Source organism: Octopus bimaculoides, chromosome 10 (genome assembly GCF_046866305.1).
Source record: "Octopus bimaculoides isolate indiv1 chromosome 10, ASM4686630v1, whole genome shotgun sequence".
Taxonomy (NCBI): Eukaryota; Metazoa; Mollusca; class Cephalopoda; order Octopoda; family Octopodidae; genus Octopus; species Octopus bimaculoides.
Genome location: NC_142937.1, coordinates 89,652,298 through 89,677,669, shown reverse-complemented (window position 1 = coordinate 89,677,669; position 25,372 = coordinate 89,652,298). Strand labels below are relative to the sequence as shown.

The following is a 25,372-nucleotide window of genomic DNA, read 5'->3' as shown; positions in this document are numbered from 1 at the left end:
GGTTTGATTCTCACTCTAAGTTTACTTAATGCTCTTGAGAAAGACATGAATATCACAATATCATTGCTTTCTCTAATTATGTTTGGCAATGTACCTAAATAATGAATATGTAATTGATAACAATGAGATGGTATTTTTGGTTTTTAATAAAAACCAATGACAGAAACAGCTATGTCATGAAATTCTGAGACCAACATTCCTTCTACGCTTATGAGAATAATGCTGTACATGTCCAGCCTGAGCTTCTGACTGAGACATTTAGCATAAAAATAAAACAAAATTACATGGACACAGACAACAGGAGAGGAGCTATTTATATTACCTCTACACGCTTCCACTACAGGAGTCCATTTGCTCTTCCATTCACATGTCGACTTTTGTTGTTCTCCGCTTCGGCAAGTGTAGATCACTGCAGATTTATAGTTGGTGGTTGTGTAGAAACTCGACGCACCAAGAACATTTTTTGGACGTCCACAGTTAATTTTTACATAATCTGAAACTAAAGGGAGAAATTGATGCCAATGGTGCATTTATGTTAAGAGGTGGTTGAAAAGAGAAGTGAAAATGTTACATAAATAGACATCAAGACAATCGAATCGTAGATATTTACACACTGATATAAAAAGATACATATTATGTATGTATGTATGTATGTATGTATGTATGTATGATTGTATGTATGTACATGCATATGTACATACATATGGACATACATACATACATACATACATACATATGTATGTACACATTATGTATGTATGCATGTATGTAAACATATATCGTTTAACATCCGCTTTCCATGCTAGCATGGGTGAGCATGAGTATACATATATACATATTATCATCATCATTATCATCATCAACATCATCAGCATCTTCATTTTTTAATGTCCACTTTCCATGCTGGCATGAAGTATGTGTATATGAAAGATAATGAGTGTGTGTGACAGAGAGAGAGAGAGAGAGAGAGTGCCACTTACATATCCATGCAAAAACTACATACATGACAACACACACACACATGTCCATTTCATATACACATATATGCATTTTTCACTTTCTCTTCTCTTCATAGCATAAAGAAATAAAAAAAACTCTTATGGAAATTAACGAACAATCATATGATCCCATATGATCAACCATTTGACCAAGTTGACAACATTACTGCTTCAAACGAAACAATGTGTGTGTTTCTTTTTGGGATATATGATCCACTGATGCTATATATATATATATATATATATATTATATAATATATATATATATATTATATATATGTATATACATACATATAGTCAATTCAAGTAAATGAATTAAAAAAATGGAAAAAATGGGGCACAAGACATGTGCAGGGCAACAAAATCATATTGCATGCACTTGTTCATTGTGTATGTATTGCTGACATGGAAAGCTGTGTCAAACAGCAGCTACTGTGTGGGGTGCAGATCTGGCTGTCAGTGAAGCCCACCATGATCATTGCCACACACTCTCTTTTAACCAGACAGATAAGGCAGTTTTTCTCTATTGGATAGTAATAGCAAATGAAGTTGTGATGTGGAAGAGGTTATAAGGACTACTGACAGAGACTTGCCTTTTTGGTCATCATAGTTTTAAAGTTTCAGTTGTAAACAAGGTATGGATGGCAATGAAGATACTATCCTGAGGGAACATTCTTGAAAATGACATGAAAGTGACAAAAAAATCAAAGGGGGATAGGAACTACCGTGCATAAACCTGTCAGAGATTACTAATTGGAGGGGACACTTGGCTGTGGAGTTCATGGTGATCTTTGAAAGTGGGGTTCTTCAAACAGTCCTAGACAAAGATCCATTTACATTCCAGAGGATTGCATCATCATTCTCATCTTTATTTTAAATGTGCAAATGTATACTTGTTACAGAACTGGAAGAAATGCTTCATGGTATTTATTCAGGCTCTTCATATTTTCAGTTGAAACCCATCCAATGTTACTTTTTCCTTTTATTCTTGAGAGGGGTGGCTTGGTAACATAATATAACGGTCAAATACTAAAGTCGATGATACTGACTAAACACTGTCTATTAGAAATTGTTGGCTCTTTATCCCAATCAGAAACCACTATAATTATTTGGGTTATTATAATTTAGAATTGTGGAATGTAAAATCACTAGAGTATCAGGGGTCAATTCCAAATTATTGCTGAATTCTAGTAAAGAACGATTCAGTGCTATATATTGTACAAAATTTTGGATGAAGACACAAAGTATAGATGAGAAAGGTCAAGTTAAAAATTGAGAGAAAAACTATCAAGATGAGCTGAGATATAGCAGTGGTAATAAGCTCAACAATGGGGTATTTTGAGAACCTCTAGCTGATGGTTATAGTTTGTTCAAAATAAAGCTCTGTAGATGAAATTTGATGGATGGAAACAATGTAGAAGCCTCTTAGAGAGAACAAGCTTCTGTTCTTGTGAGGCAGACTTAAACCATCACTCAAATTAATAACATTACCTGACCTTTTGTGTTCTTTAAATGAAGTTCACTCCCTTGCAAGAATTTGTGAATGTCTCTGACATGAGGATAGCCTCCTCTGTCTTTCACTAACCACAAACACTGTGGAAACTGACATGGAGTCAGCCATTCTTCCTCTGCGACACTTAACAAAACCAAAACAAAATTACTGAGTCAGAGACAATGAGAACCTATTTATATTACCTTTGCAGGTAGACACTATTGGAATCCATTTATTGTCCTCTTCACATCTTAATTTTGATATTCCTCCTCCTGGACAAGTATAGGTTATATCAGATTTATAGGTGGTGGTATTTTGAGATTTCATGATACCAGCAATGTCTTTTAGGGGTCCACAGTTAATTATTGAGTAACCTGGAATTGAGAAGAGAAATTGGTATCAAGGCAAGTATATGTTAGGAGGAAGGTGAAAATAGGGAGATAATGACACATTTAAAACAAAAAGTATTGAATGTAACAAACTAAAGAAATATGTAAACAGCTGTACATGTATGTATGTATGTACATACACATCATTATATATGTGTGTGTGTGTGCATGCACAACATATGTGTGTATGTATATATTATATAGACATATATAATATATATCTATCATTATCATTTAATGTCCAATCCATTGTACATGCTGGCAAGCTGCACCAGACACCAGTCTGGTTTGGTATGAATTCTATGGCTAGATGCTCATCCTAATGCCAATCATTTTACAAAGTGTTCTGGGTGCTTTTACATGGCACCACTATGTGTGCTTCACACATTTTGCAAGAAATGAAGCTAGTATGCCCCGTAGGATATGTAATGTCAGTGTGCACACACAACAGTGTCAGTGCCCTGAGAGAAAAGTTGGACATAAGAAGCATCAGATGTGGTGTGCAAGAGAGGTAACTGCACTGGTAGGATCACATGTTACGTATGGATGAGGACAGCTGTGTGAAAAAGTGTCACACCCTAATAGTGGAGGGAACCTGTGGAAGAGGTAGACTCAGGAAGACCTGGAATGAGGTGATGAAGCACAACCAGCGAATATTGGGCTTCATGGAAGCAATGAAAAGCAACCAAGACCTTTGGAGATATGCTGTGTTTGAGAAGACCTGACAAGCCAAGTGAGACCGTAGCTGTAGCCTATGCCAGTGTTGCATAACTGGCCCATTTAAGAGTATCTTTCAAGCATTGGGCAATGTGCTGTGCTTGAGAAAACCTGCTGAGTCAAGTGAAATGTTGTGGCTGATGCCACTACCGCCTGATTGGCATGTAAAAATCACCATTTGAGTGTGGTTGATGCCAGACCAGTGTCCTTTTTTATTTTCTCAAAAATAACTAGCCCTGCTATATATTTGAATTTGAAAGATTGTTTAGAAACACACAACATGTAATACAAGCTTGCCAGATTATGGTGTTTTCACACTATGAAAGTAATAGCAGCTTGAATTTTAATACTGAATATATTAAATGATATTTATCTCTCACTGGATGAAATACATTTTTGCTGGTTTCAACAATAAATTTGTTATACACACACGCACATATATATATAAATATATATATATATATATATATATATATATATATATACACATACACACACACATATATATATATAATTTAGAGAAAAGAACCAAAGTTCATGAACTCATCCATGAAAATCCAGTCACATAGAGAAAAAATTAATAAGTAAACACTCGATAAATTAGTATAATAAAATACAAAGTAAAAATCATAAAATAATAATAATAATAACGACTACACGTGTTTCATAACCAAGTTTTCAAATAGAAAATAAAATATAATCGAATCGATTAAATCGATTGAAAATCAATTCTATTCAAAAATATAGCTAATCTTCAGGTCAAAATACAACAATAATAATAATAAAATGAATGTATATATCAACCAACAATAAATAACAAATGAATGTATGTAAAAATACTTATATATATATATACATATATATATATATATATATATATATACACACGCACACACATACATACATACATACATACATACATATATATATATAAGTACACATACCCATATATGCAAAGACACAATATGTAAATACACACTGACACGCACACAATAAATAATGTGGAAACACTCTACTGACCTGCGTAAACCATTCTTATGACCCAGCTGCTACTGGTAGGTATAATTTTATTAGTCACGTGTGATAAACCACTCAAAGCACACAGTTTATCTTTTACATTGTACTTATAAGACCTACATTCTTGATATTGCTGGCAAGCTCCATCACAACTCTTTATGGTCATGTCCCCAAACCGTCTAAAGACATACTTCTCTGGTATGGTAACTTGTTTAAGCAACAAATTTTTTTCAGCGACTGGAAAAAGAGAAAAACAAGAAATATATTTTATACTCGTCCACCCAAACACACACGCACACTCACACACACACACACACACACACACACACACACACACACACACACTACGCTACACATTTATTAAACATTGCAAAGCATCTGGTGCATAATTCTGGAAATAAACAATTTGTAATGAAGAAATAATTGATCTCCAACAACAACAACAACAGCAACAACAACAACAACAACAACAAGCAACAACAACAGCAGCAACAACAACAGCAACAGCAACTGTAACAACAACAACAACAACGACGACAGCAACGACAGCAGCAGCAACAACAACAACAACAACAGCAGCAGCAGCAACAACAACAACAACAACAACAACAGCAACAACAACAGCAGCAGCAACAACAGCAGCAGCAACAATAACAATAACAACAACAAGAACAACAACAGCAGCAACGACAGCAGCAGCAACAACAACAACAGCAACAACAGCAACACCAGCAACAACAACAACAGCAACAACAACAATCCTGTGATCCGGTTCACCACCACTCTCTAACAGTTGAGTGAAATGCTGTTAAAGAGCCACACACATCTGCTTGGGATCGATTACCATGTTCCCATTGTAGTCCAGTAAAGATCAGAAATGTGGATTTATTTCCACACTGTGTCTCTGCCACTCAGGTCCACTGAATGGCTTTCATCCCTTCATGCCTAAGAGCATATATATTAGATTTGACAGTGCAGCCTTTGTGTTTTGAGTGCCAATCTCACTGCAAGTACATTGGTTGCAATGCTTTGTCTAAATACATCATCTAACTTCCTTACTAGCTCTGCCTCTGCCTCTGCTCTATTTCTTTCTACTGCTAGTTCTTTGTTAAACTTATCGATTCTATTCTGATCACCATTATCAAAGCAAACCACCATTTATTGTTGACAATTTCCCCCATCAATGCCAGTTTAATTCACTTATACAGTCTCTGAAAGCTTGGAGAACTGGCAAGAATGCATTTAGCTTCCAGTGACCAGTCCCTGTCTATGAAGCTTATTCAAGTTGAGTGTACAGATCACAAGTTTGTTGTATGTGAAATCAACTACTTTAAATTGCAGACAACCTATGCTATCATTATCTGCTTCCTTTTGAATTTGAGCCTTGGTGGCTCATTCTGCCCTCCGACCTAATTGTACGGTATGTTACTGTGTGACATGATGTATTCTGGATAGTATCAGCTGAGGTGTTGAATTTGACAGTCCATTTCATTCAACTAACTGTCCAGCATCTTTAATTTCCTCTTTAGAGAATTCGATTCTTTAAAGAGAGGGACTTGGTGGCCCTAACATAAGAGAGACATCTTTTTAAAAGCCTTTATGCAGGCTTGTTTGTCAGTTCTTTCATCGTTGTTGTTTTTGTTGTTGTTATTGTTACTGCTGTTGCTTCTTTCTGTGTCGAACATAGTCTTTGATGTGTTAACATTGTCTGTCAAATCACACATAAGAAACTTTGGAGTGTTTACAGTTTGTTTATTGTCAGTGTTGTTATTTGTTTGTATACTTTTCTTGTCTGTTCTCCTTCACAAAGAGTGCTGTTGTTGTTGACCAAAAGAGTTTTCACTTGTAAAGTTTGCCTTTATCAACAGTTCCAGTTTCATCCCTGTGAAAAATGGACTAGTCATATTTTGTCAAATCGGGTGACATAGCACGTAATCAGCTAGAAATAGCAGTCAACAGCAAAAATATCAGTCAAAATGACAGAAAACAAAGTTTCAAGAGAGAGAATGTACATGAAAATATTAATATTTAGTTACACACAGAAACAAATACACAACCCACCATATGTGTGTGTGTGTGTGTGTGTATGCATACATACATAAATAAATATATATATATATATTTTTAAACCTTAGATAGAGTACCCTGTTGTGTGATATGGTGGACCCTGAGAAAGCTAGGGGTAGAAGAGTATCTTGTGAAAGCTGTACAGGCCATGTACGGTAATGTAAGAGTTAACCATGAGTCAGTGATGAATTTAGTGTACAAGCAGACATTCACCAGGGCTTGACTCTCAGTCCCCTCCTATTCATCACTGTCCTCTGGCAATAACAGAGGAATTCAAAACTGGCTGCTCTTGGAAACTACAAACTGATGGTGTTCTCATAGCAGATTCTGGAACAGAAATGAAAAAGAAATTCCAGGTGTGGAAGAAAAACCTGGAATCAAAAGGCCTTAAGTTTAACTTAGCAAAGACCAAGGTTCTCGTAAGCAAGAAACAGACAGGTTCCTACCTGCTTCAGTTAAATGGCCCTGTTTGATAAGTAGGAAAGAAGTAGGCAGGAATTTCATATGATGTACCCAGTGCAAGCTATGGACACACAAGAGGTACAGTAGAATAATAGGAAGGTTAAGAGAGACAGTAGTGTTTATATGTGGAAAATGCACAGGTATCATAAAATCTACAGATACACCACAGCCACCATTACTATGACTACAGCAACTGCTGCTGCCACTACTACTACTGCTATTGCTGCCACTACTGCTACTGTTGCTGCTGCTCATGTTTAAGAATATGGGATTTTCCTTTCCCACAGAATGCTGTAACAATATTTTCACTTTCTGACATATTTTCAGGAATATGTCTATGCCTGTCTTCAGAGGTAAACCTGTCAATATCTTCACAGAAATGGTTGTCTATGTATTATGAGTACAAAAGGAATCATAAATTTCAGAAGATGTAAAAAGAATCTAATAATAAAATACAAAACAATAATTACCTTTTAAACGTTGGTAGTAATCTCTATCTTTGGTTGACTTTAATTCATTGGTAGAAGTTGCACTTTCCTTTGATAAGTAACATAGTCCACTTTTTTTAATTATTTCAAATGATAAACATTTTTTGTCAGAAAAACATACTTCTGCACAGCCTTTTATTCTTTTAGTTTCCTTACTCCACAATGTTTTCTTAGGTACACTCAGATATGCGTTGCTTATTTTTATAAAATGGATCGTCACAGTATCTAGTGTTAAAGCAAAATTTAGATGAATGAAATATAACAAGAAAAAAAAAATTACTAACCTAGAAAGAAGGCCAAAATTTTGAGATTAGAATTCGTCTGCTAAAGTGGCCTCAACACATGAATGCCATTTTATTTTAATGGCCCTAAATGGGCAAAATTAACATCAGCAGGGCTTGAACTCAGAAGTTAGGGTCAGAACAAATACTACATCACATTTTGTCTGATAGACAAGAATAATTATAAGTATTGTTCATAGTAACAATATTAAATTTAATGGTTTCTAACTTGAACACAAGGCCACGTATTCTGCAATGAAGATACATGACATGGAAGTGCCATTAGACAAGCTTGCCCAAGATGTCAGCAGTATAGAAAAATCATTTTGTATGTACTCTGTCATCATCCATGTATTGTTCACTTGTGCATTTATGTCAAACATGCTGTTGTGAGTGGAATGGATCAACCTATCAGTCAAGTCCATCTCCTTTAATTGGGCAGAGAAGATGGTTTTCCTCTGTGTGGCAGTGGTAGAAAAAGAGATTGCAAGGTGGAGGAGTTTCAAAATGTCAGATGACAGTAACTTGCCTCTTTAGATAATCCCTAATTTGCATTTACAAATTTCACTTGTAAAGAAGTTGAGGATAGAGAGGAAGGTATGGTCCTCAAGACAAATTATTGAAAGTGAGCTAAAAGTGTTGGTCTGAGAGCAATAACTGGAGAAGATACATGTCCATGGAGTTTGTGGTGATCTTTGATGGTAGGATTCTTCAACTGATCCTAGAGTGATCCTTCTTCATTGAGAGAACTGTATCATCATCCTTATTTTTATTTTCAATGTATACATGTGTACTAATTAGAGAACTGGAAGCAATGCTGTATGTTATATATTCAGGCTCTTTCGAATATCACTTCAAATGAAATGAAAGTCAACATTGCCTGTCGTACCTGTAGGTGCCCATGACATAAATTACCAGTCAAATCGTAAGGTTGATGATATTGACTAAACTACTATCTAAATTTTTTGTCTTTGTGTGTCAATTGGGAATTTTTTATTATTGGTGTTATAGTGTACTGGAAAAGAACATGAGGATCAGATGTCTGTTTCAGAGGATTGCAGAGTTTTAGTAAAGAAGGACTCAGGGCATTATATTGTGCTGGGTTTCAACTGATGACACAAAGTATGGATGAGAAAGACAAAGTTAGAAATTAAGAGAAAAATTAAGAGTTTTATCTGTGTGGTTAAGAATTTGGTTCACAACTAAGCTTGTGGATGAAATTTAGTGGATGTGAACTATATCAAAGATTGCTGGAGACAACAAGTTTCTACACTTCCAACTCTTGGTTGGTAAACTTAATCCATTATCTGATTTCATAGAATTATGTTGCCCTTGGGTATAATTAATGGAATCTACTGCAGCAAGCATTTGGGGAGGTCTCTGCTCTGAGGATAACTAGTTCTCTCCCTCCCACTAGCCAGAAACACTAGAAATTCACGAAGTGTAAGCCAGTCTTCTTCAGACAAAACATTTAGCATAAAAACAGATAGAAAGAACAAGAGAGAAGCTATTTATACTACCAAAACAGGAAGATGCAACTGGAGTCCATTTGCTTTCCATATTACATACTGACTTTAGCTGTTCTCCATTTGGACAAGTGTAGATGACTGTAGATTTATAGGTTGTGGTTCTGTAGGACTTCACTGCACCAGAAACATCTTTTGGAGGTCCACAGTTAATGTTTGAGTAACCTGGAATTGAAGAGAGAAATTGACATAGGTGGCTGAGAATGAGATAATAAACAATGTTACACTAAACGTAGATATTTGCACAGATATAAAAGTATACATATGTGTGTCTATGTAACTATGTATGTTTGTGTGTGAGTGTATATACATGATGTGTGTGTGTGTACATATATATTCTTTTGACAAGAACACAACAATATTGACCACTCCAAAATATTCTATTTCTTTATTCTTGATGGACTTAACTCTCCTCTCCACTGTTCTCAATTACTATTAGTCTTATCTTTATTTTTATTTATATATTCCTTTTTATTTTTTCTTGATTTCATTTGTTTTTTTCTTCTTCTTCTTCTTCATCTTCTTTCTTCTTTTCTTATGTTGTTGTTCTTCATGATTTTGTATTTTTTTATAAATATTTTGCTTTTCCTTTTTTTCTATATGTGTATATATTTTTTATGTATACTTGTAAGAAAAATATCTTTTGCTATTTAAGCAACCAGTAAAACATACATTTTTCAGTTTGAAAATGGCTCTTTGAAGCTTGAAACTCATATCACAGTAACTCAATTTAAACATTATCAAGATTAAAATTAAAATTTTCCCCACCAAAAAAACATCTCTACTCATTTTTACAAAAATATATATAATACTGTACCATCTTTTAACATCCATTGATTATGCTGGTTTGACGAGGGATGATAAACGGAGGGGCTGCACCAGACTCTAGTGTCATTTGGCATGGTCTCTACAGCTGACTAACAATAATGTTAGTCAGCATGGCCTAGAGTACGATGTGGTCTGGAATTATCACTTCCATACCATAACCAGGGCCATATATTATTTTTTGACCGATTTTTTAGTTCAGGCAAACTTGCAGTGGATTTAGAAGCTGTGGCAATGTATACATGTGCTACAGTAATCGCTAGTAGAAAAGGGCTGCCGTTGGATATAAAAAAAGCAAAATTTAAAAAAAAGAGGTGAAATAATTCAACGGCAGAAAGGATATCTGCTAGCAACTGCATACAGAGATAAGAGGCAGATAAATTTTCTATCTACCAGTGCACAACCATGTGTAGATGAAAATGGCACCCCGTTTGGGAACCTTGATTATAACAGGTACATGGACGGTGTGGATCGGCTGAACCAGATGATGAGTTATTATCCGGTTGGTAGACCGGGTAATAAATGGTGGCAATACCTGGTTTGGTATATAGTAAACATGAGCATTGTAAATGTATTTATATTATATACCAAATCAGGAGGGGTTCGCAAGCAGTGTAACCATCTGCAGTTCTGAGCAGATATAGCAATACAGTTGAGGGCAGGTTATTCCTCCAAAAAATAACTGCAGGAAGGAAAAGCAAAGCCTGCCAGAGAGATATTCCTCTAAGTTCAACTGATCTACATAAATTAGAAAAAATCAGGGGTCGCAAAAGACGGTGCTGTGAATGTCTACATCAACAAAGAAAAACTCCCAGTGGACAGCCAATTGAAACGTCTTTCCAATGTGCATTCTGCAAGGTTGCAGTATGTAGCGTGGGATGTTTTACAACTTTCCATGATAGAAATATTGTGTGAATATTGTTTGTATATATGTATAATTAGATTGTATAAATATTTTTCAAATTTACTTAGTTTTACTTTTTATTTTAATTTACCTGTAATCTTAATTAACCTATAATTTTAATTTACTTATAAGGTGAGTGACGAGTTTTGATTTAACTTCTATTGTAAATCTTTATTATATATGTTCCTGTGTATTCATGTATGTGTGTGAGTATATTTCATTTAGTTGATGTATTTAATTTTCTAGTTTTCTTCAAAAACAAATTCCAGTATTTCAGTTTATTTTACCTTTATGGTACACCTGTTCCTCTGTGTATTAAATTCAACTGATAATCTAGTGATGTGCACAATTCTTCTATATCAAAATTTTGTTGCATACCCAATTAAATATTAGCAGATGACTCATTTTCTATGATAATGTTTAAACAAAATTTTAATATTTTTACATTTTGCTCAGTTTACCTGGGTTTACCTGTAATTAGAGTCACTTTGAGACAAAAATTATGCAATAGAATTGATTAAGAACCCTTTCTTCAATTATGTTCCAAATGTCACATTAATATGTTGATAAGTAAAAAAAGGGTACAGTTGTTTAATGAAACTAGTCTAAATTCATGATTATTTTAGAATTTAATTGAAACTCATGAGGGGTGTATTTTGGTCAGAAATATAGTAATGAAATGGTTAAATGATGATGATGATATAAATACACAATAAATAAGATGAAAATACAATAAATAAGATGCACAAAATAAATAAGATGAAAACAATAAATAAGATGCACAAAATAAATAAGATGAAAACAATAAATAAGATGAAAACAATAAATAAGATGAAAATACGCAACTGACCTGGGTTCATTATGTTTACATTCCAACTTCCCTGGTCGGATTTAAGTTTATCACTCGACTGAGTAATCCTACTCAATACACAGACCTTATTTTCCTGCTTGTATGCATAACTGTGACACCCAGGATATTGATGGCAAGTTGCATTACACCTCTTTAAGCTCATTCCTGTAATCTGTCCTAAAGTAACTTGCCAAGGCATGCTAACTTTTCTAAATATAAAAAATTCTTGACTGGCTGAAAAAATAAAACAGGAAACAAGAAATACATTTGGTACTGAAACATAAACACTTGCACACACACACACACACACACACACACACACACACACACACACACACACACACACACATGCACAATTCCAAAGAAATATATTAAATGTTATAAAGTATGTGATGCATAGTTTTTGTGAAAGGACACTGTGTATAAGACAGTGTATAATGTCTGTAAATGTTACAATCAATCTGGGCATGACATTAAGCAAGCCATCTCCAGAGTGTAAAAGAACTGTTCACACCAAACCTATGATTGATACTTTGAGAAAGAGAGTTCACAGGAATCCTTGTCAAAGTATGTGAAAAATGGCAAGAGAACTTAATATTTCAAAATCTTCAATTCACAAGAGTGCTAAAGAGGATCTCAGGCTAAAGGCATACAAAAAGCAACCCAGACAATTAATTTCAGCAGCTTCAAAGAAAAAAATGACTCGACAGTGCTACATACAAAGGCTTCATTGAGAATGAAAAGAAGATCTTCACAGTGGAGGCTGTTTGAAACAGACAAAATAACAGGTTGTATGCTGCTGATGCTCAGGACTTGCATGAAAGGTGCTGAATCCATTTTTGTCATCTGAAACCAGATGGGGTTGTGGTGTGGGTTGCTGCAAGATCCAATGGATCCAAGTCACCTTTGATCTTCATTTATGAGGTTGTTAATGTGAATGGCACAGTTTACATTAAAATGTTGGCAGAAACATGTTGCCTTGGTTAAATGAAACATTTGGAAATAGGTATGTCTTCACCCAGGACAGTGTCCAAGCTCACACCTCAAATTTTACGCAAAAATGGTATTTTTGCAGTTTTTGAGACAAGAAAGTTTGGCCTGCCTCAAGCCCAGCTATCTCAGCTATCTCATAATCAAATGAGGCAGATCTGAAAGAAACACTTCTTACTGTGTAGAATGAATTTGATTAAGAAGTGGTGTAGTACTGTTGCAGTTCAGTAACCACACATTTGTAGGCCATGATTAAAGCAACAGGTGGTCATATTGAAATCCAATTCATTTGTTAGGTAAGTAAAATATAGTCCTTATAATTTAGGAAGTTTGATTGCCCTCTGTTGTATGTGTGATTAAAAAAATATGAGGTAGATCTTTCTGGGTCAATTGGTATATCTGTCCCTACAAGTAAATCTGTTGATGTTATAACAGAAATGGTTGTCTTTATACTATGAAGTACAAAATTCAGAAAAAGAAAATCCAATAATAAAACAAAAATTAATTACGTATTATTCGTTGGTAGTAATCACTGTTTTTGGTTGGATTTAACTTGTTGGAGGTAGCTGCACTTTCCTTTGATAAGTAACAGTTCTTATTTTCTTTATTTATTTCAAATGATAAACAAGTTTTGTCAGACAAACATTTTTCTGCACATGCTTCTGCTGTTACTTTTTTGTTTTTCAAAAATGTTTTTCCAGTTATATCCAGAAAGGCATATTTTATTTTTATAAAATGGATCTCGGTAGCTAGAATTAAAACAAAATTTAAAGTGATGAAAAGTAATATCAATATTTCTAATATAGGATGTAGACCAAAACTTTGATTAAGGAAATGGTTGATTAAATTGACCTCTACATTAACTGGCATTTTAAGTTATTGGCCCTTGACTGGAAAGGCAAAGTTCATAAAAGTCAAGATAACTAAGAAGTTATAGGAGTGAGAAAAAAATATCACAAAACATTTTGTCTGATGCTCAAATGATTCTCTTTATCCTTCATCCTTAATAATGATAATAATTATAATAAATATTGATGGTAACAATATTACTGATAATGGTTTCTAAATTAAACACAATGGCACATATTCTTTAGTAAGGATACATGAAAATAAATGAAACTCAGCATTTGACTAGTACTTGCTTTATTAATCTCAGAAGTATGAAAGGTGACACACATTCAAGTGGGATTTAAACCTAGAATGTAAAAAGATGTAACTAAATTTAAATAGTTCTTCCCTGATTTTTCAATGATTTGCTTTGGAAAACAAAATTATTTTCATTTCCATCAATTAGTGGACCAATATAAATATGTAGTAAATATGGAGTTCCACAGCATAAAACCTATACTTTAATGAGACGAAAGAAAGTTGATTATCTTTATCCAGGATATCTCTTCTGAATTTCTTAACCAGAATAAGTCATTAACATAATACTTTTATCATCTTTGTTGAATAAGTAACCACTTTACAATTAGTCCCAATTTTTTTTTTTAGTAGTTAAACTGTATTTAACTGTAAAGAATTATAATATTATAATATTTAAATACAACAGAACAAAGAAACAGAAATAACCCTGAATATTTTTCTGTAGTTGTTCTTTTAGTATAAATATGAACTGAACGGAGCAGGCATGACCATGTAGTGAGAAGTTCACATACCAACCATATTGTTTCAGGTTCCATCTCACAGTATGGAATTTTGGAAAGGTGTCTTCTACTATAGCCCTGGGCCAACCAAAGCCTTGTGAGTGGATCTGGGAGCAGAAACTAAAGGAACCCTATCATGTACGTATATGCGTGTATATGCGTATGTGTGTGTAAGTGTGTGCATGTGTAAGTCTGTATGTTTGTCTGTGTCTTGATGTCATGTAACAGTTGTACAATTGTCTCTGTCATACATGCAGTGACACTTATGTCCTATTTTTGCAAGAACATATGTGGCCATAGAAAAATATTACCTTACTTAGCAACAGGAAAGCCATTCACTTGCAGAAAATCTGCATCAATAAACTCCATCCAACCATTCAGGCAGGGAAAATGAGCATTAAAATAATGATGAAATAATGATTTGAGTTTAATTCTCAGTCCAAGCCAGTTCAGTTTACATAGACAGTGAATGCTCTTGAAAAAGACATGAATATCACAAAATCTTATTGCTATCTCTTATGTTTGGCCATAGACTTAAATGAGGAAAATATAACAGAGTACCATGAGGTAGTACTTATATCTTATAATAAGCTAGTCATGGCAGAAGCACTTATGTTACGAAAAACTGAGGTCACTCTCCTTACTACACTTGTGAGATTAATATGGTCCAGACCCAGCCTGAGCTTCTGTGGTCAGTGTGAATGCAGTCCACCACCACTGTCATGACAACCTAAAGGGCCAGATGGGGATGTTGAACAAAGCAATAGATTATACTAATATATAAGCTGTGTCAGACTAATTATATTGCAATATTGAGTTCAACATTTATTATGCAGCAGTCACTGTGGAATCTTCTATGTTGATGCCTGACTTCTTAGAAATATTGATAAAATGTCTTTCAATCACATGCAAGCATCTTATAGAGTTTAGTTCACATTATCTAATGTAATTCTAAGAATTTCAGAAGACATAGCATGCTGGATGAAACCTGACATGGGCAGTAGTATTGACAGATGTTACACACTAACAATCTATTGAGGGATAGAGAACAGACATTCTAAAGTATTGCTCTGGGCATTAAAGGAAACAAACTAGCAAGCTTGTTTTGAAGGAATTATGGTCAGAATACAATGATCATCTTCTTGAAGTCCTTGCTTTGCAGAGCTATGAGAGGGCTGGAAGCACCATCAGACAGGCCTGTTCATGATGCACTTGGTTCAACAAAACATTTATCATTCAGATAGTCATTTTTCATGTATTGATGGAATATAGAGTTATGTCAAACAGAAACTACTGTGTACGGGACAGATCTGGCTGTCCACTGAGTCCATCATGATGACTGACCCATACTTTCCTTTAACTTGGCAGAAAAGGCATATTTTCTCTGTTTTTGTGGTGGATAATATCTGATGACTAGGACTTTCCTATTTTGTTCAGTTCTTAATTTGTATATTGAAAGTTTCACTTGCAAAGAAAGTGAAGATAGAAATGAAGGTACTGTTCTCGAGGGTAATTGTTGAAAGTAAAGTGAAAACAGCTAAAATTGCTGGTGACATTATCATCATCATCATCGTTTAACATCCACTTTCCATGGTAGCATGGGTTGGACGATTTGACTGAGGACTGGGGAGCCAGATGGCTACACCAGGCTCCAATCTGATTTGGCAGAGTTTCTACGGCTGGATGCCCTTCCTAACGCCAACCACTCCGAGAGTGTAGTGGGTGCTTCTAATTGCCACCGGCACGAAGGCCAGTCAGGCGCTCAGTACATAATCCTGTCAGTCAGAGAACAAAAGTTAGAGAGGAGACATGTCCTTGAGGATGAAAACAGAAGACATCATCAAATATTGGAGTCAATGATAAAGACTAAACCACTTCCATCAAAAATTGCTGTCTTTTTTTGTACAAATCACAAACCATTATTACTATTATTATTGCAATTTAGGAATGTGGAATGGAATATCATCAGAGTATCAGAAGTCTGTTTCAGATGAATGTTGAATTCTAGTATAGAAGAACTCAAGGCTACATATTTTGCAGAACTGTGGATGAGGATACATTGTACATATGAGAAAAGTGAAGTTAGAAATTAAGAGAAAAACTACCAAGATGAGATGAGGTATAGTTGTGGAGGTAATAAATTCACTTAACAACGTTTTATTAGATGGCTTTTGGTTCCGTGGTTAAAAAGTCATATATAACTAAGCTCTGTAGATGAAATTTGATGGATGGAAATTATGTGAAGCTTACTGAATAGAACAAGCTTCAACTCTTCCTGTGCGTGTGAGGCAGTTTTAATCCATTACCCAAAGCAATACCATTACCTGGCCCTTGGATAGCTTTATTGAAGTCTACTGTGTTGCAAGCATTTGGGGAGATCTCTAATCTGAAGATAGATTCCCTTTTTCTTCCCACCAACTACAATCACAATCAACATTGTCATGGTCACAAACATTCTTCCTCTGAGAAAGACATTTAACAAAACTAAAACAAAATTACCGAGACAAAGGCAAACAGTGAAAACCTATTTACATTACCTTCACAAGCAGACTTTAGTGGAGTCCATTTACTATCCTCATTACAATATGACCTCAGCTTTTCTCCTCTTGGACAAGAATAGGATGCTTCAGATTTATAGGTGGTGGTATTGTAAGACTTTCTCGTACCATAAATGTCTCTTGGCGGACCACAGTCAATTATTGAGAAAACTGGAAGTGATGAGAGGAATTGATTTCAATCATGAAAATATGTTGGAAGAGGATAAAAATGAGAAGATAATGACAAATTTAGAATAAAAGGTATTGACTGATACAAATATGTTCTGTGTACATCTTTGGTGTTCATTGCACTTGTGCATCTGCCACACACAAAAACTATCTTCTCAGTTAATCTTCCTTTGATATTGCTGCACCCTCTCTGTGACTTTCATCACCTGGTCCAACAATTTGATACCTCTGTAATTATTCCTATTTAATGCATTACCTTTACCCTTGTAGCAGTTGACTATGATGCTGCTATGCCAGTCATTGGGTATGACTCCTTCATGTATCACCTGGTTGAGTATACGGGTGACTAGAAAGGACAAATGAAGGCTGGAGGAAAATGAAGGCTGGAGGAAAATGAAGCCACATGCTTCATTCATGCACATCACATGTCCAAACCAACTGGTCTTCTCTCTTGCATGCTGCATCTGATTCCTCATATGTCCACCTCTTCTTTCAGCACACTTGCACTTTCTTGTACATGCAAACTGATGTTGCATATCCATTGGAGCATATTAGCTTCATTCCTCACTAAACTCTATGTATGTCTTCTGCATTCAGGGCTCATATCTCACTACTATGGACATACACAAGCATCATACAATCTTCTTTTTCTCTGGGAGAGAGTCCTTTTGTTGCCAACAGAGGTAATAGCTCTCTGAACTTATTCCAGCCTATTTTTATTCTTGCAACAATACTTTCAGAACATCTTCCACTATTACTTATTTGGTCACCTCAGAAAGAGAAACTATCAACAACGCTGAAGGAGTTCCCAGGGTATTTGAGGTATAAATGTCTCTTGTGTATAAGTATATATATATGTATATATATATATATATATATATATATATATATATATATATATATATATATATATATATATATATATATATACTGCACACATATACATATATCTAAATACACACTGACACACACTTAATAAATTAAATGAAAACACTTTACTAACCTGAGGAAAGTATGTATACATCCCAATTTCCACTGTTAGGTCTAAGTCCTTCAGTCAACTGTGTCACATTGCTTAGATCACAAAATTTAGTATTCTTGTTGTACTGAAAGGCATTACATTCTGGATACACATAGCAAGCTTTTTTACACTTCTTTAAATTCAAATTCTTAAGCCTTCCAATATAAGTCTGCTCTGGTAAAGTAACTTTTTGTAGTACAAAAGGTTCATCATTGGCTGGAAAAAGCAAAAGAAAACTAGAAATGCATTGTACAGTCATACACACACCTGAGCACATGCATACACCATAAGCATACAAACAAACACCATACATATCTTCTAGCATATATTGGTTTCAAATCTAGGCTCAAAGCTAGCAATTCCAGGGGAGTGGGTTAGTTAATTACATCGATCCCGGTGCCCAATTGGTATTTACTTTATCAACACCAAAAAGATGAAAGCAAAGTTGACCTTACTGGAATTTGAACTCAGAATGTCAAGATGTATGAAATGCCACTAAGCATTTTGCCTGGCATGCTAAGAAACTTGCCAGCTTACCTCCTTTGTTGTAGTATATATTAAATATTGTAAAGCACTCGGTGCATAATTTTGTAAATGGAAAATTCATTATGAATAACTGATTGATCCACAAAATGAAACCATAATCAGAGTTCATGTGAGTCACAGAATATCTTGAGACTTATCTGAAACCTTGTCTAACTACTAAAGCTCCAGACAATACATTTGTATATCTCTCCTCTAATGGTGCAATATTGTAGTGTCAGAATTCACTTAAACAGTTGACCAACCAATGTTTCAAGTGGTGTTATGGCCATTCAATATCAAAGAGATGCACACCATTGTACAAATAGATTATATACAACTGAACCATTAAGATGAATTTTTTTGTCTGTCTTGTGATGTAATAGAACTCACATTTATTCTGAGAAGATTGGCTTATGCTAAAAAATACTTTTGGGAATGGATTAGGGTTTAAAATGCACCAGATGGCTTTTTCATGGTTTATTCAAAATTTCAATAACTAACAATATTATGTAATTTAAAATTATCTATAAAATATTAATTATAATACTCTTTTTATTGATCTCTAAAGATAGATGAGAACATTGAGGATGATAAATGAAGATATAAAGTAGGACTAAGTTAAAGAACATGTGAAACATAAAATAACAAAGAAACAAAGATTTGGGAAAATGCACTATATTCAGGTGGTGCAATGGTTGTTGAGAGGAACAACATCTTGCTATAATAACCATGCCAAAATATAGAAAATACATGACTATATACATTGGCATTATTTCTGTTATTTTGTACATTGGACAAAAACTAGTGATAAGACACTGTGTAGTAATAGCACTGTCTAAACTATGCTAACTTGTAGAAATGAAAAGAAAGCTGTTGTTGCTATTGCTCATGCTTTGATGGCAATGATGGTTTTGCAGCCACTACCTTCGCTGTTCTATTTGAGGAAAATAACAGGACTTTTCTTTCTCACATAAAAACAAACAAAAAAAAAAAACAACTGAAAGTATGCATGTAAGTATTCAAGATGAACAAATGTTGTATGGGAATGCCCAGACAGTATTCACAGTACCTAGTATCGCTTTTGTCATCAACATATTTATGTCTGTCCTTATAGATAAACCTGCAGATATTTTCACAAAAGTGTTTGTCTATATAATATGAAGTGCAAATGGAATCACAAATTTCAGAAAAAGAAGCAAAGAGAATGCAAATAACATAATACAAAAAATAATTACATTTTACTCGCTGGTAGTAATCTCTGCTTTTGTCTGCTTTTATTTTTTCAGAGGAAGCTGCAGTTTGCTTTGATAAGTAACATTTTCCACTTGCTTTAATTATTTCAAATGATAAACAATTTTTGTCAGAAAAACATTTTTTTGCACAGGTTTCTACTGATACATTTTGCTTATTCCACAAAATTTTCCCAGATACATCCAGAACTGCTCCCTTTACTTTCACAAAATAGATCTGAGAAACTGGAATTAAAGGAAAATTTAGACGAATGAAAAATTACAACAATAACAAATTCTAACATAGAAATGTAGAGGTTCCTAACTTAAATACAAGGCCTTAAATACATTCTGCAGTGAGTATATTTGAAAATAAACTGACATCAGTATTTGATTGATGCTTATTTTATCAACCACAGATGTATGAAAGGTGAAGTATACTGTGGTGGATTTGAATCCAGAATGTAAAAGTATTTAACTGAATATGCTTAACCAATGCAAGGACTTCACTAATTTTTCAGTGTTTTACCCTGGAAACAAAATTAATGAATTAATAAACGATATGTAGTAAATGGGAACAACTAAAATTTTTAATCATTAAAAATGATACTTTAGTGAGATGTAAAAGGTAAAAAAGAACAATCTTTCAAGGTTGTCTCTTCTGAAATCATAACATAATTATTTTACCAGCCATTCAGATTGTAATTTTAACTAATTAAAATATATTTGATCAATAACCAGCCACTTTATTGTTTTCCATGTAGAAAGTGACCCTGAGTATATATTTCCCCAAGTTGTTCTTTTAATAAAAGTGATTTGGGTTTGATTCTCAGTCTAAGTTCATTTTACATAGCTATTTAGTGCCCTTGAAAAAGTCATGAATATCAAATTACCTCACAGCTTTCTCTAATATCTAAACAAGGAATGTATAATTGATTACAATGAAGTGGTATTTTTTATTTTTCAGCAAGCTAGTCATGGCAGAGACAGTAATGTCATGAAATGTCGAGGCCACTTTCCCTCTTATATTTGTGACATTAATGTGTTCCATATCTATGCTGAGCTGAGTAACTATGGATCAATGTTTCTGTAGTAAATATATTAACATTGGACCTAGTGTTGTCTACCGTATTTGCCATGAATACCTGAAGGGCCAGATGGTTGTATTGAACAAGACAGTAGACTATACCAGAGGATACCTTAGATCTGCTGGCTTCCAATATTAAGTTCAAATTTTACCATGGACAAGCCACTATCAATACTCATACGTGGACATCCAATATGTTAGATTTATAAACAAATCTCCCTCAATCACACCCAAACACCTTGAAAAGAGTAGGCCCCATTATCTTAAGTAATCCTAAGGATTTCAGAAAATATAGTATACTGAATCAAACTTGATCTGAGTAATTGGGTTGGTGGATGTTCCACTATGAAAATATTTTGAGGGTTGGTGGAGGGATAGAGTATTGACATTCTCAGAGTTGTTGTGAGCATTGATGAAAAGTGAACTGACAAGTTTGTTTGAGAAGACATTCGATCAGAGAATACTAAGGTTAACTTTATGAAGTCCTTGATATGTCTGTGCTACCAAAGGATTCTACTGATCCAATATAAAATCTAAAGTCATGGAAGTGCCAAGAGACAGGCTTTCCCAAGATGCCTCCAAGAAACCAAAATCATTAGTCACTGTCCATGCATTGCTGAGTTGTAGCATTATGTCAAACAGATGCTGTTGTGTGTAAGATGAATCTAGCTATCAGCCAAACCCATCATGATAATTGCCTCACATCCTCTTTTAAACTGGAAGAATAGGCATTTTCCCTCTGTCTGGTAATTATAGCAAAAAAGTTTGAAAGGTTGGATGATAGTGACATTCCACTTTGGTCAATCCCTATCTGCATTTTTAAAGTTTCACTTGTAAGAAGATGAAGATGGAGAAGAAGCTGTGGTCCTTAAGGAAAATTTTAGTGATGGTAATGTGAAAATGCTAAGAAGAGCAAGAATGAATTGGGGCCACAGCACATAAAGCTGTAGGTCAGGGAACAATAACTGAAGAAGACACTTGTCCCTGGAGTTCAGGATGGTCTTGAAAGGTAGGGTTCTCATAAGGGTTGTATCATCATCTACATCTCTATTTTCATTGTATACACATATAGTAATTAGAGAATTGGAAGAAATATTTTAATGTGTATTCAGAATCTTTTGATTCATATCAAGACAAGGTCAACTTTGTCTTTCATTCTTGTGAGTATCAATGTCATAAAGTATCAGTCATATAGTAGGGTTGATGGTACTGACTAAACACTTCCCATCAAAAATTGCTGGCTTTGAGCCTAAATCAGAAATCATTATTATTGTTAGTATTGTTGTTATAAAGGGTGATGGACTGCAAGAAAACAAGCATCAGAAGTCTGTTTCAGAGGATTGCTGAGTTTTTATGGAGAGCTCAGACATTGTATTGTACAGGTTTGGATGATGACACAAAGTGTGGATGAAACAGGTCAAGTTAGAAACTAAGAGAAAATTTATCATGAGTTGAAGCATAGCTATGGACATACAAGTTTACTTAATAACAATGAGGTATAGGGTGGAGTATTTTTCTGCATTGTTAAAAATTCCCTTCACAACTAAACCTTGCAGATGAAATTTGGTGGATGTGAACTATGTGGAAGCCTGCAAGAGAGGAGCAAGTTTCTATGCTTCCAGCTCTAGGCTGCTAGACTTAATCCATCACCCAATTTAATAGCATTACCTGGCCCTTGGGTAGTAATTATGGGGTCCACTCTGTTGCAAGCATTTGAGGAAGACTCTTGTCTCAGGATAGCTTCCTCTCTCCTTCCCATCAGCCACAAACACCATGTAAAATTGTCATAGAGTTAGCCAGTCTTCATCTAACAAAGATATTTAACACAGAAATAACAAAATTACCTAAACGGTGACAAGAGGAGAAAACCTGTTTACATTACCTTTACAAGAAGGCACTACTGAAGTCCACTTTTTGTTCTTTTCACATATTGACTTTATTAGTACTCCATTTGGGCACACATAGTTTGCTTCAGATTTATAGGTTGTGGTTTTGTAGGACTTCACTACACCAGCAACAACATCTTTTGGAGGTCCACAGTCAATTTTTGAGTAAACTAGAATTTATAAGAGAAATGTATACTAATGCTGCTTGCACGTTACAAAGTAAATGAGAATGAAAAAGATTCAAGAATGGAACGGAAGTGAAAGTGAATGCAAACATGAATTGTAAAACAAAAATTCTCATATATTGCATCACACACCTAGAGTGCAAAGAGAATTAAGTGAGGGAACAGATACAAAAATAACTAGTCACATAAGCGTGCACAAACGGCAAATTAAAGATTCGTTTCTTAGAAATGTTCTATAGAATAAACACCTAGAGATCTGTGCAAATGGAAAATTTAAAATATTCCCCTTTTAGAAAATAAAGAGGAAAATGATCAACTATGAAATGCTTATGATGAATACTTTATAAGAATTCTAAATCCAAAAACCAAATTGGAAATAGTCAACACCATGACTAAAAACAACTTCCTCTACATACATTAATCCAGAACATGTGTTTGGAAAGTTGTATAGAGTAAGTGAGTTGAGAATATTCTGCACAATGAACTTGGCATGATGAAGGTTTCGGCTTGGTGGGTGCCATGTTGTCTGACACCTGATCAAAAACACTCCAAGCTGATCACAACATGGTAAAATCTGACATTGCTTGAGGCACATCCATTTGGTTTCCTTAACCCATAATTAGTGTTGGCATCATCACTTTGAGCAAGAGATAATCCATGCAGTGGGAACAGCCCTTCTTACCTGCTCCAAAGAAGGCCAAGGTAATTCCATCTTCAGGGAAGGTGATGGCAGCAGTTTTTTGGAATGCAAAAGACTTTGTGTTTACTGACTATCTTCAAAAGGAACACACCATCAATGGAGAGTACTATGCCAACTTATTGAGTCAGTTATGAAAAGTTATCAGGACCAAATGCTCAGGAAAACTGATGAAAGGGGTCTTGTTTCATCAGGACAATGTTCCAGTATACAAGTCCTTGGTTTCAAAGGCTGATGTGCATGACTGTGGCTTTAAACTAGTTGATCATCATCCGTATTCTCCTGATTTGGACACATTTAACTATAATCTGTTCTCCAACAGGAAAAACACTTGGCTGAGAACCAGTATCACACTGATGATGACATCATATTTTCTGTTGATGACTTTTTTGATCACCAAGCTGAAAGTTTCTTCAGTAATGAGATCCAATCACTGCAACACAGATGGAAGAAGTGTGTGGATTGTAAAGGAAATAATGCTGAAAAATAAACCTCATTTGGTCACATTCCATAAGAGTATCTTAGTCATTCTATGAATTTTTCAGCTGACCTTCACATATTTGGGCAACAGCAAGTTTTCCTCAACATATTCTTGCTAGGCCTATATGTAAAAGTGCATAAAATCAGTGAGTTAAGATAAATTGGCAGAGCTCACTAAAAATAAATATTTAGGCATATTATTTACACATACACACAAAATAAACTAGGATTCTCATTACAGTGAGAGAGGATGGTTCAAGCTATCTCTGCTTAGACATCACGGTACCTAACATGGCTTCTAGACAACATGGTTTTTATCCTGGCTTTTAACCTCAACACTGGTTGTTCCACAACCAAGGACAGGGTTCCTAACCACCAATGCCAATGCAGACCTTCCAACTTTATGCATCCCTTGTAATCTCCTATGTTTGTCTCCATATATATATGAGTGCACACATACACATCTATGTAAGTATACTTTTCTTCTCTTTCTTTCTCTCCCTAACACTACCCAACCTTAATTCAATGCCAAAGGCCTCCTTGCAGCAATGCTGTTGCAAACACACTAGCATACAGCAGTCATGCTTACTTCTATAAAGCGTAGGCTTGAAACGTAAAAGACTTCCTCACTTTCCTGAATGTCAAACTAATACACCTGCTTGATGTTCATACACCTGTTATTGTCTTTTGTTTTTCTGTAAATTTCAACTACACACACACACACACAAACACACACACACACACACACACACACACACACATATATATATATAGACAGACAGATAGATAGATTATGCTCATACATGTACATATATCAAAATGCACAAAAACACACACATGCAAACTCACATGCAAACACACACACATGAAATAAAATGTAACAC

The 25,372-nt window shown here is 34.8% G+C and overlaps 1 protein-coding gene across 1 annotated transcript in view; it reads right to left on the bottom strand.

The window, feature by feature from the left end:
* LOC128248841 (uncharacterized) overlaps positions 1-25,372 on the bottom strand; it is a 353,886-nt gene that overhangs the window by 265,497 nt on the left and 63,017 nt on the right. Inside the window, exons 37-47 of the mRNA XM_089358260.1 lie at positions 23,123-23,296; positions 20,160-20,399; positions 18,382-18,615; positions 17,190-17,360; positions 13,516-13,755; positions 12,017-12,250; positions 9,432-9,602; positions 7,613-7,855; positions 4,617-4,850; positions 2,694-2,864; positions 323-499 (exon numbers count right to left, since the gene is read on the bottom strand). Of these exons, the coding sequence (XP_089214386.1) occupies positions 323-499; positions 2,694-2,864; positions 4,617-4,850; positions 7,613-7,855; positions 9,432-9,602; positions 12,017-12,250; positions 13,516-13,755; positions 17,190-17,360; positions 18,382-18,615; positions 20,160-20,399; positions 23,123-23,296 (2,289 nt within the window). The remainder of the gene's footprint in view (positions 1-322; positions 500-2,693; positions 2,865-4,616; positions 4,851-7,612; positions 7,856-9,431; positions 9,603-12,016; positions 12,251-13,515; positions 13,756-17,189; positions 17,361-18,381; positions 18,616-20,159; positions 20,400-23,122; positions 23,297-25,372) is intronic.